This window comes from Lathyrus oleraceus, chromosome 1 (assembly GCF_024323335.1).
Source record: "Lathyrus oleraceus cultivar Zhongwan6 chromosome 1, CAAS_Psat_ZW6_1.0, whole genome shotgun sequence".
NCBI lineage: Eukaryota > Viridiplantae > Streptophyta > Magnoliopsida > Fabales > Fabaceae > Lathyrus > Lathyrus oleraceus.
In genome coordinates, this window is record NC_066579.1 from 402,722,993 (window position 1) to 402,735,434 (window position 12,442).

General features: G+C 38.1%; 1 protein-coding gene across 1 annotated transcript; it reads right to left on the bottom strand.

Annotated features, from left to right (window-relative positions):
• Positions 1-7,070: 7,070 nt before the first annotated feature.
• Positions 7,071-7,706, bottom strand: LOC127111301 (uncharacterized). The gene has a single exon (XM_051046182.1). The coding sequence runs from the start codon at positions 7,704-7,706 to the stop codon at positions 7,071-7,073; it is 636 nt and encodes a 211-aa protein (XP_050902139.1).
• Between the last annotated feature and the right edge of the window lie 4,736 nt (positions 7,707-12,442).

Consider the following 12,442-nt stretch of genomic DNA (forward strand, 5'->3'; position numbering starts at 1 on the left):
ATTAAGTGTAGAATAATTTTATACTATTAATTAATCACCATCATCTATTCTTACACCTAAGATTATAATTTTTAAATTAATGATATAACATGAGTGAGTGACAAATTCTTATTAAATGACAAGTGCATAGTCATTAAACTTTTTATGTTAGGGGGCATTTTTGCAATCTAACTTGCTTATAACAATTGTGAATAAGTGATTGCACTTTCAACACTAATAGACATTAGAGTCGGGAAAAAAAAGCATCTATCGATTTACTATGCAAATATTGTTGGTATCGATTGAAAATATAATGTTAACAATTAAGTTTTATTCTATTAAATGGTGTCGGCTACATGAACAACCTTCGACATATGTTATATTTATGATCATATTTTTATTCAAATTGTTAGTCTCAAAATCCTTCTTAATAATTTCTCTTATAGTCTTTCTAGGTCTTCCTCTTCCTCTAAATCTACATATGATCTACTCTCTTTACCACCGAATCTACATGTCTTCTCTTGAAATACTAAAACTAGTTAAGTCTATTTTCCACCACCTTATCTACTATAGATAATATTAATAGTTTTTTGTACTAGTAAAAAAATACATGTTTGTGTGTCCCCCTGCAAAGGCATAAAGACTCAAATGCCTTAGTAGGTTTATAACATGATATGGTGGTTAGGATTTTTCAACGACGGCAAGAAGCCCTATATGGTGGTGTTTTGAGGTAGGTTAGAAAATTTGCTCACATGAGGTGAGAGGCATTGATGATGACCAGTGATACTTGGTAGAAGCATATAGTTACTAACATTCGTGTGTTAAGACTATAGTGGGCGTTGTGTTTTTTAGGTGTGGAGAATACATATCACTTAGGGTCGGTCGGTTAACATCTATCCCTTCTCCCTTTGAGAGGAAATGCATTTATAGATGCCTCTAGGGCCTATAGTTTTCTTGGAAAGAGTCACCGTTCACTCTATCAATGGTAAATAGTTGATTCCCTATTTACACAAGTTAATGACTTTGACTTTCTCTTTGTCAAAGAAGAGTCTTATCTCACATTTTCCACTTATGAGCGATTATAGACAACTAGGCGATACAATACCTCATTTGGGCGACATTCTATCGTCGCATCCTCTATGGTGGTCTAAGGACATTGCCATAGGCGATGCCTTTTACAAATATCACACTACATAGTCCCTCTAGCACGAGGCCTTTAGTAGAAGACAAAGTGTTTTTCATTCACAACTTATGGGAGTATTATGAGGACCGGTACTTCCTCTCATGAGGTCTTAGCTATCATGAGGAATCCGAATAGCCATGTGTAATATGGCTGAAGAGACACTAAGTCCCTCAAGCGAGGGTATAATTATCTTGGGGAATATAAGTCACTCATGAAGAAATGTATATAGCCTGACTGATCACATTATAAGCCTCTCAGGCGAGGCACTCAACCTACTTAGGAGGGACTTCCATCGAGCCCTCAAGCAAGACTTATTATCAAGTCTCTCATACTGAATATATGTTTTGCCTCTTAGGCGTGATTCTTGAGTACTTGTCCTACCCGAGAAGACATTAAGTCCCTCAAGCGAGAGTATAATTATCCTGGGGAATCTAAGTCCCTCAGAAAAAATTATATATAACCCGACTGATGAAACTATAAGTCTCTCAGGTGAGGCGTTCAACCTGCTTGGGTGAGACTTCTATCGAGCTCTCAAGCAAGACTCGTTATCAAGTCTCTTAGACTAGATGTTTGTCGCGCCTCTTAGGAGTGACTATTGAGTACTTATCTCTCCCGAGAATACACTAAGTCCCTTAAGAAAATGTATAATTATCCTATGGAATCTAAGTCACTCAAGCAGAATTGTGTATATTCCGGCTGATAAGACTATAAGTCTCACAGGCGAGGCGTTTAACCTATTAGGTGGGACTTTCATCGAACCCTTAGGCAAGACTTGTTATTAAGTCTCTCATATTGGATGTTTGTTTTGCTACTTAGGCGTGATTCTTGAGTAGTTGTCTTTCCCAAGAAGACACTAAGTCCCTTAGGCGAGAGTATAATTATCATGGGGAATATAAGTTCCTCAGGCATAATTGTATATAGCATGATTGATGAGACTATAAGTCTCTTAGGCGAGGCATTCGACCTACTTAGGCGAGAATTCCATCGAACCCTCAGGAAAGACTTATTATCATGTCTCTCGGACTGGATATTTGTCGCTCCTATTAGGCATGATTCTTGAGTACTTGTCTCGCCCTCGAAGACATTAACTCCTTCAGGCATAATTTTATATAGCCCGACTGATGAGACTATAAGTCTCTCGGGGGAGGTGTTTGACCTACTTGGGCGAAACTTCTATTGAGTCCTCAAGCAAGACTTGTTATCAAGTCTCTCATACTGGATGTCTGCCGCGTATCTTAGGCACGATTCTTGAGTACTTGTCCCGCTCGAGAAGAAACTAAGTACCTCGGGCGAGGGTATAATTATCATGCAGAATCTAAGTTCCTCAAGCAAAATTGTATATAGTCTGACTGATAAGGCTATAAGTCTCTCAGGCGAGGCGTTCGACCTACTTGGATGGGATTTCTATCAAGCCCTCAGAAAAGACTTGTTATCAAGTCTCTCAGATTTGATGTTTGTCGCGCCTCTTAGGCATGATTCTTTAGTACTTATCGCGCACGAGAAGACACTAAGTCCCTCAGAAGAGAGTATAATTATTTGGGGGAATCTAAGTCCCTATGGAAAAATTATATATAGCCTGGTTGATGAGACTATAAGTCTCTCGGGCAAGGCGTTTGACCTACTTGGGTCGGACTTCCATCGAGCCCTCAAATAAGACTTGCTATGAAGTCTCTCGGTCTGGATATTTGTCGCACCTCTTAGGCGTGATTCTTGACAACTTGTCTCGCCCGAGAAGACAATAAGTCCCCTCAGGAAAAAATCCAAATAACCCATTCGTGTTTCTCTATGGGGCGCCAAGGATCTTCTTTATGGAGTCCAACAAGGAGATGTTTCCCTAAGGGACGACCAGGATCTTCGCTATAAAATCTAGCAAGAAGATATTGCTCTGAGGGGTTTCAAGGATCTTCGCTATAAAGTATAGCAAGGAGATGTTGCCCTGAGGTGCAAGAAGTATCTTCGCTATGAAGTCCAGCAAGGAGATGTTTCCTTTAGAGGAGGCAATGATCTTTAATATGAAGTCCAACAAGGAGATGTTGCTCTGAGGGGCGACAATTATCTTTGCCATGAAGTCCAATAAGGAGATGTTTCCATGAGGGGAGGAAAGTGTCTTCGCTTTGAAGTCCAACTATAAAATGTTTTCCTCAGGGGTGGAAAGGATCTTCTCTATGAAATCCAGCAAGGATATGTTATCTTGAGGGGCGACAAAGATCTTCACTTTGAAGACCAACATACAACATTTTCAGGAAAAAACATCCTTGTCTAGAACAAGTCACTTAATAATTATTCAGAGGTACATAGACATACTGTTTTAATATAGAATTACAAATAATTATAATTGTAATACTATCTAAGATGAAGAGTGTTTCAGGTTCTAGGAAAAAATGACCCTTCTAGTTCCTATAACGTGTACGCTCCGTGTGGGAGCTTTTGATATATGCGATATGGTCATTCCCATTCAGGTTGCAACTTTCCCTAATGTGCGGGTATAACTACTTCTTTTAAGACCAGAGTTCCCTCCTACATATCTCTCGGTTTGACTTTGGAGTTATATTTTCTGGCGGTCATGTGTTTGCCGGAGAATTCCCAGAAATGGGCAGCCTCCCTTACTTTGTCGATCAGGTCTGTTGTGCACTTTAAGTTATCTCATTCACCTCGTCATTAAACTGAGACCTTATCTGATCGGTAAATTAGCAAGTATACTAATTTTCCAATGTAGTAATAAAAAAGGGAAATCCCCAGTATCGATCTTAAGAACTGCTTGACGATACAGAGTTCGAGATTAATTTCAACTAAACAAAAGTTTGGGGGTTTTGGAATAATTTGGTGAAATTATGAAAACAATTGCAAATAAAATAAATAAAGTACGCAAACGGTTAAAACAGATATGAGTAGTATATACTAGAGACAGTGTATGATTCAATTCAGTTACAACTCTGAATTAACACTACAATAACTTATTTTAACTAATTAATTACCGGTTCTTTAGGGTGTTTAATCCTAAGTCCTTAGTGATAAAATCTTTAATCATACATCCTAACGCTTATATCCATAGAGAATTACAGATGAAACTAAGCATTCAATTATCAAGAATATTCTGGTTTCTATAGGGTATCCCTAGTCCTAAGTGATATCTACTGTAGAATAATATCAAGCAAGCCATAAACAATGACGGTCCAGCCTAATCGTTAACCATAAGTCAAACTTGTTTGTCCGACAGAGCAAACATTAAGAACATCAAGAGAATAAATTAATTATGGAAAACAACATTGTTATTACGAATATAAAATCAAGTTATTCCATATTCAAATCAGGGACACCCCCTAACATTAGGGGGGTTAGCTACTCATAATATTCAATGAATTCAAAAGATAAAATGTAGACATTACAAGTATTCAGATGAAATTTGATCTTCAATTGCTTCCACTCATGAAAATCTTGTCTCCCCCAAAACCTTATTTTCTCTAATTCTGAATCGTGTGATTTTTGCTTCCCCCAAAAAGTCCCTCGTCTTGTCTGAAAAAAATCCCTTAAATAGAAAAGTCCTCCTTTTTCTTTCTCTCTCCTCAAACAGATCAACAATAGTCAATGAAATCAGATATTCGATGGACCAAAACGCATTTCGCTTAAAATTAACAAAAACAAAGGAAATATCTGGTTTTTACACACATGTCTGCTACTGCTTGTAGCCGGTGCTACGGGTGGCCGTAGCAGGCCCTGTCTTTTATGCTCTCATCCAGGCCCTCCTGTTACGGCCCGTAGCTGGCCACTGTCTCTGTGAAATTCGGGCTTTGTTCCAGACCTTCCACTACGGCCTATAGTAGGTGCTACTGGTGGTCGTAGTGGGCCCCTATTTTGGATGGACTTGGCTTCTGGTTCAGGCCTCCCTGCTACGACCCTTAGTAGGTGCTACGGGTGGTTGTAGCAGGCCTACTAGAGCATGGGGACACTTCTCCAATTCTTTGCGATTCTCCTTGGTTTTTGCATCTGATCGTACTTGAAGATCTGTTTGAACCTGAAAACAATAAAAACACAACCCAAGCATCAAATGCAGAAAATGGAAATAAATTGATGAAAAATAGTGATGATTAAATGACATTAACGGTAAAATAAGGTGTAAAAACCACTTAAACTATAAGAAAAATGCAAATAACTCGCCTACTTTCACCTGTTAAAATGATAATAACTATAACACAAATGGTGTATGATCACAAGCCCAAACTTAGCTTGTTGCTTGTCCTCAAGTAACTTTATGTACAAAACTCATGTCACTCTCAAATGAAATAAAATAATTCACGTACCAGCATACCTCTAAGATCTTGCATGACCCTCATTTTATGATACCTTTGGTTTTTGCTAGATTACCGAGGTCGTTTGATTGACCACACCTTCACTTAAAAGTACTGCTTCACCTGTCAGCTCAATTCACACTCTCACCAAATCTCTCGGGTGTTAATGCATTTTACACTCAAAATTCATAGTATGCAATACCATACCATAGACTTGAATAAATTCTCTTTTGATGTTAAGATGCACGACACACACACTCTTTGAGGTCTTTATGGCTGTAATGGGGCTAGGGTTAAGGTTGGATAATTTTGGAAAAGTAGGCTAAGGTTTAGAGTCAATATGATTGTTATCTTCATTATGCTCATTTTGATGGATTAACTGTTATCGAGGATTCAACTTTTGGATTTGTCTTTATTTTCAATATTCGCTGACTTCTCCTTCTTTCAAGTGTCATGATGATTATTTTTCTATTATTCATTTCAATTTGATTTTTCAAATTTTCATCTTTTCTTTTTCTTCTCTCTCTCTCTCTCTCTCTCTCTCTCTCTCTATATATATATATATATATATATATATATATATATATATATATATATATATATATATATATATTCAATCATCATCTGCCCTCATTTGTACTAACGTTGCACAGCTACCCCAAACTTAAAGGTTGTTATCCCAACAGAAACCCCAAACTTAGAATGAACATGGATTTGATAACTCACATAAATACTCTAAACATGGTGGGAGAGTGTTTGGGCCATGGGTTATATTATGTGTTTTTTAAAACAAACAAATGGTTAACGACTCAAATGGGGTTAACTATGGATAATAATAAAAAGGACGACTAGAAAGGCTCAGGGGTAGAAAAAAATGTGCCTTGGTGTATGTAATCATGCAACCGAAATCAGAAAAGAACGTACGTAAGTTCTAAATGATAAAGACGTACTTGTATGCTCTCTTATGATGTACATTGTGTTTGGCTTTTTCTGCTCTCACCATGTTAGGTAGAGCTGACAACCTTCACAGTACCTCTTGCTCAATGTGGCTTCTCAATCAGTTGTGGTAAACCTGCTCAACTCTCAGTCCAACTCAATTAAACCAATCAGATCATCTAGAGGTATATAAAAAATATATATTGGCGAGTTAACATGCATACAGGACACACATGCCTTCAGTTTGGGTACTTTTCGCACAACCATTAAAGCTACAATTATCACATTACTAGATGAAAGTAAACAACAAAAAATAAACCAACTTAAAGCCAACAAAACTCAGAACTTAATATAAAATTGAAACTATAACATAAAAAATACGAATACTTTCCTTGGGTTTCCTCCCAAGCAACACTCGTTTATCGTCATTAACTTGACGCTTCATTCCCCTATTATGGGGGGTACTCCAGCTTCCACACCTTGTTGCTTGCCTTTTCCAAAACCAAGAAGCCGTCTTTTTCAGAGATATGGGCTACTTCGTGCCACAATTCACTTCCAACTTCCATATCCTTACCTCGATATTGCTTTCTCTTCTTTCCCATGGCTTTTGGAATGGAAATAGGAGGTTTTCCGCTCAGGGTTGCTAATGGATGTGATACCAGTTGAGATGGCCTTCTTGAGAGTTTTTATGATGTAGGCATGTTACTTTTGCCTTTCACATTTGTCTTGATCATGCCTACTTGATATTGATTTTCTTTTTCTACCTCTAGATTCCTGTTTTCAAGCACATTCAAGGTTATTTCATCAACATAAGTTTTTAAAGTCAGTGTACCATGTTCTATATCCAAATTGCATCGACTTGTCTGCATGAATGGGCGACCCAAAATGATAGGTGTCTCATTATCTCCAGGTATGTCCATGATCACAAAATCAACATGAAAGCTAAATTCCTCTATTATCACCAATACGTCTTCCTCTATCCCACATGCATTCTTTATGGAATGATATGCAAATTTCAAGTTTGTCCATGTATCACTCACTTTACCAATACCAATCCTTTGATAGATTGACAATGGCATCAGACTCACACTAGCTCCTGAATCAATAAGTATCTTCTTGAAAGTTCTGTCTTTTATATTGCATGAGACTGTAACAGATCCAAGATCCTTCTGCTTGATCGAGATTCTCCCACTCGGTGATATAGCATTATATTTTTCATTAACGGTTACCGACCCATCTCCTATTGGTCTCTTTCTAGAGATTACCTCTTTCATGAATTTTTGGTACATGGGCATTTGCTCAAGTGCTTCAAATAAAGGCATGTTAACCTCTAACTTTTTGAATATTATGATGAATTTCTCAAAGTCTTACTCTTTTGGATCCTTCTTTGTCACTCTCTGAGGGTAAGGTAGCTTAATCACTGGTTTAGCATTTTTTTTCTCTTCAGTTGGCTTTATTGATGGTATAACTTCTTCTTCTTCTCCTTTCTTATTTTCCCTCACTTCCAGATCTACCTCTATGACCTGGTAATCCTTTGTTGCCTTCTCCTATTCATCTTTAGCAACTTTCTGACTTCTTGTTGCGACAACATTAACATTCTCATGATGTCTTGGATTTTGTATTGTTGCACTCGGAAGGGTGCCTTAAGCTTGATTTGTGGGTTATTGTGCTATCTGGCTCATCTGAACTTCAAGATTTTTGATAGAAGCAGTAGTGTTCCTCTGATTATTTCTTGTTTCTTCTTGGAACTGGGAATTTTGAGTTTCCATCTTTTCAATGGCAAGTTCCCAATCGGCCTTTTTGGGTGCTTGTTGTTGATACTGCTATTATTGTGGAGGATGTTGTTATTGTTGATATTGTTGTGGCTGGTTTTGATATTGACTGGGACTCTGCTTTTGAACATTCCCTTGCTGACCTTTCTAGGGGAATCTTTGATGATTCTTTAGCCTAGATTATAAGTGTTATAATAAGGGTTGTTCTGCTTCAAAAAATTTATCTCTTCAATTTTTTGTGCGGTTGCAACACACTGTGTGGAAAAATGGGGTCCCCCACAGATCTCACAATTAACAGCTTGAACATGTTGAACCTGGGCTCCTTGTTAAGTACCTATATTCATAGCTTTAAGTTTTTTCTCAACTTCAGCAACAACTTGGTCTTCCATCTTCACAATCTGATTGGCAAGTTTTAAATCAATCACACCATCTGGTTTACTCACACTCCGATCATATAACTCCAAATGTTTGTTTGCAGCAATGGCTTCTATTATCTTCTTGATACCAGTGGCTGTTATAAAACTGGATGAGCCACCGTCAGCTGTATAAACAAGTTGTTTGGTGTTCATTTTGAGACCATTTACGAACATCTGCATCTGTTCAGTCTGATCCAAATTATGAGTAGGACATGCAACCAGTAACCTTTTGAATCTCTTGTAAGCATCATCCAGTGATTCCCCTTCATTCTGCTTAAAATTCACAATATCATATCTTTTTCTAATATAAACAGAAGCAGGAAAATACTCATTCAGAAAAGTTGTTTCCATTTGTTCCTACGTAGTAATACTTCCAGCTAGTAATGAGCAAAACCATTCTTCGGCGTCTTCAGCTAGAGTGAAAAGGAACATTCTCAATTTTTTGGCTTCTTCAGTGTGCCCCTCAATCTTCAAAGTAGTGTTCATAGTAAGAAACCTTTACAAATGTTTATTTGCATCTTCATTTATTTTCTCTGTAAAAGGCCTCTTCTCAAGCTGACGGATAGTATTGGGTGCAACTGAAAATTTGGAACATTCACTAGTTGATTCACTATAGTCAAACGTCCCAATGGGGCATTTGCTCCTCCATAATCTCTAAGAAGTCTTTCTTGTTATTCAACGATAATTGGATCTTCTCTCTCTCTATCGGATTCTGTATCTGAGGGCTCAAAATTTTTTGCTTCAGAGGCGGCCAACCTTGCTTTCCTAGCTTATCGGAGCCTGGCGTGCAACGTTCTTTCTGGTTCTGCGTCAAAAGTAAAATCAGCTGAGGGCTTTCCATGCATACAAGGATTAGACAAATATTAGTAATAACCAAAAATAGCCACAAAACTAGAGGTAAAAATAAAAAACTGAAAAATAAATTTTTTAGCTCCAGAGCAGCAAAATTTTAATTGAAATATATCTATGAACTCTATTATCTTTAATAGTCCTCGGCAACGACATCAAAAACTTGATCGGTAAATTAACAAGTGTACTAACCTATCAATGTAGTAATAAAAAGGGGAAATCCCCAATATTGATCTCAAGGACTGCTTGGCGATACATAATTCGAGATTAATTTTAACTAAACAAAAGCTTGGGGGTCTTGGGATAATTTGGTGAAATTATGAAAGAAAATGCAAATAAAATAAATAAAGTACGCGAACGGTTAAAATAGATATGAGTAGTATATGCTACAGACAGTGTATGATTCGATTCAGTAACAACTCTAAATTAACATTGCAAAAACTTATTTTAACTAATTAATTACCGGTTCTTTAGGATGCTTACTCCTAAGTCCTTAGTGAGAAAACTTTTAATCATCCATCCTAATGCCTATGTCCATAGAGAATTACAGATGAAATTAAGCATTCAATTATCAAGAATATCCCGGTTTCTATGGGGTATCCCTAGTCCTATGTGATATCTACTATAGAATAATCTCAAGCAAGGCATTAACAATGGCGGTCCAGCCTAATCGTTAACCGTAAGTCAAACCCATTTGTTCGACAGAGCAAGCATTAAGGACATTAAGAGAATAAATTAATTATTGAAAATAACATTGTTATTGCAAATATAAAATCACAGTTATTCCAGATTCAAATCAGGGACACCCCATAGCATTTGGGGGTTTATCTACTCATAATATTCAATAAAATCAAAAAATAAAATATAGACATTACAAGTATTCAAATGAAATTTGATCTTCAATTGCTTTCGCTCATGAAAATTTCGTCTCCCCCAAAACCTTGTTTACTCTAATTCTGAATCATGTGATTTTTACCTCCCCCTAAAAGTCCTCGTCTTGTCTAAAAAACTCCCTTAAATAGAAAAGTCCTCCTCTTTCTTTCTTTATCCTTAAACAGATCAACAATAGTCAATGAAATCAGATCTTCAATGGACCAAAACGCCCTTCAGTTAAAATTAACAAAAATAAAGGAAATATCTGGTTTTTGCACGCATGTCTGCTACAGCCCATAGCCGGTGCTACAGATGGATGTAGCAGGCCCCTGTCTTTTATGCTCTCGTCCAGGCCCCCCTTCTACAACTCGTAGCAGATGCTACGGATGACCGTAGCAGGCCACTGTCTCTGTGAAATCTGGGCTTTGTTCCAGACCTTCCACTACCGCCCGTAGCAGGTGCTACGGGTGGCCGTAGTGGCCCCCTGTTTTGGATGGAGTTGGCTTTTGGTATAGGCCTCCCTACTACGGCCCGTAGCAGGTGCTACGGGTGGTCGTAGCATACCTACTGGAGCATGGGAACACTTCTCTGATTCTTTGTGATTCTCCTTGGTTTCTGCATCTGATTGTACTTGAAGATGTGTTTGAACATGAAAACAGTAAAAACACACAACCCAAATATTAAATGCAGAAAATGGAAATAAATTGATGAAAAACAGTGAAATGATTAAATGATATTAACGGTAAAAGAAGGTGTAAAAACCACTTAAACTATATGAAAAATGCAAATAACTCGCTTGTTTTCACCTGTTAAAATGATAATAACTATAGCACAAATAGTGGTACTACATAATATCTCATGGAGCAGTTCCGTCCACCAGCCTTTGGCATTGTCGAGTTTCTTCTTGAGTCCCTTAAGAATTACCTTGTCCGCCGACTCAGCCTGACTGTTAGCTTGAGGGTGTAAAATGGATACATATTTTATTTGTTTTTCCAAATCTTTATAAAAGTCGGTGACCATAACACTGGCGAATTGGTTCCTATTATCAAAGACGATGGACCCGAGGAGCCCATATTTTCACATGATCTTCTGATAGTAGAAACGAAGCACTCTTTCCGCCATAATCTTGGCTAATGCTTATGCTTCTATCCATTTGGTGAAGTAATTAACTTCTACTATTAGAAACTTCAGATGAATGGGTTTCAAGGGGTCCAGGCCAAGAATGTTCATGCCCCATTTGTAGAAAGGTCATGACGAAGTCATTGACTAAAGAAGTTACGTTGGGGCATGGTGAAGGTCAAAATGTCTCTAACATTGATCGCACCTCTTGAAAAAGTCGATATTATTTTTCATTAGGGTAGGACAATAATATCCCGCTCTTAACAGTTTGTGTGCGAGAGCTTTTCCACCTATGTGGTTGTTGCATGGGCCCTTGTGTACCTCTGTAAGAACCAGAGAGGTTTCATGCTGGCCCAGACATCGTAACATGGGTGAGGCCCTCCCTATTTTATATAGTTTTCCAGATGAATGTACTTAGTAGCTTGTTTTTGGATCCTTCTTCCCTCTCCCTTGTCTAATGGTAGCTCGCTAGTCTACAGATAGTGCAGTATGGGCAACATCTAGCTAAATTATGGGATAACCTCCAGGGAGTACACCTCGTTTACCTCACGGGGGATGTGCTCTATTTCAAAGGAGGAGAAGCAAGAAGGTATATTATGTACTTTTTGTAGATTATGTACTTTCTTCTCACTTTCTATTTCTCGGACGATGATTGAGCTCATCGTCTGATCAATAACCGATAGGTAGAGCAGTAACTGCAACCCCTCTCTCAGACGAGTGAGGACGGTGGGCGATGTGAGGATATTATTTACTTTGGTGAAATCCTCCTCGCACTTGAGGGTCCACTCAAACCTCTCCTTATTCTTTAAGGCAACAAAGAAGAGGAATTCTTTGTCTCATGCGCAGGAAAGGAAGCGAGATAGGGCAGCGAGGCGACCTGTGAGTTGTTGCACTTCCTTTATGTTAGTGGGGCTCCTCATCGTGATGACTGCTTGGAACTTGTATAGGTTGGCCTCGATACCTCTCTGTGTCAACATGAACCCCAAAAAGTTTCCTGCTTGGAACCTGAAAGAACACTTGGCGGGGTTT

Excerpts from the sequence above, each read along its gene's own strand:
- LOC127111301 (XM_051046182.1), bottom strand. The coding sequence starts at position 7,706 with ATGCCTTTATTTGAAGCACTTGAGCAAATGCCCATGTACCAAAAATTC.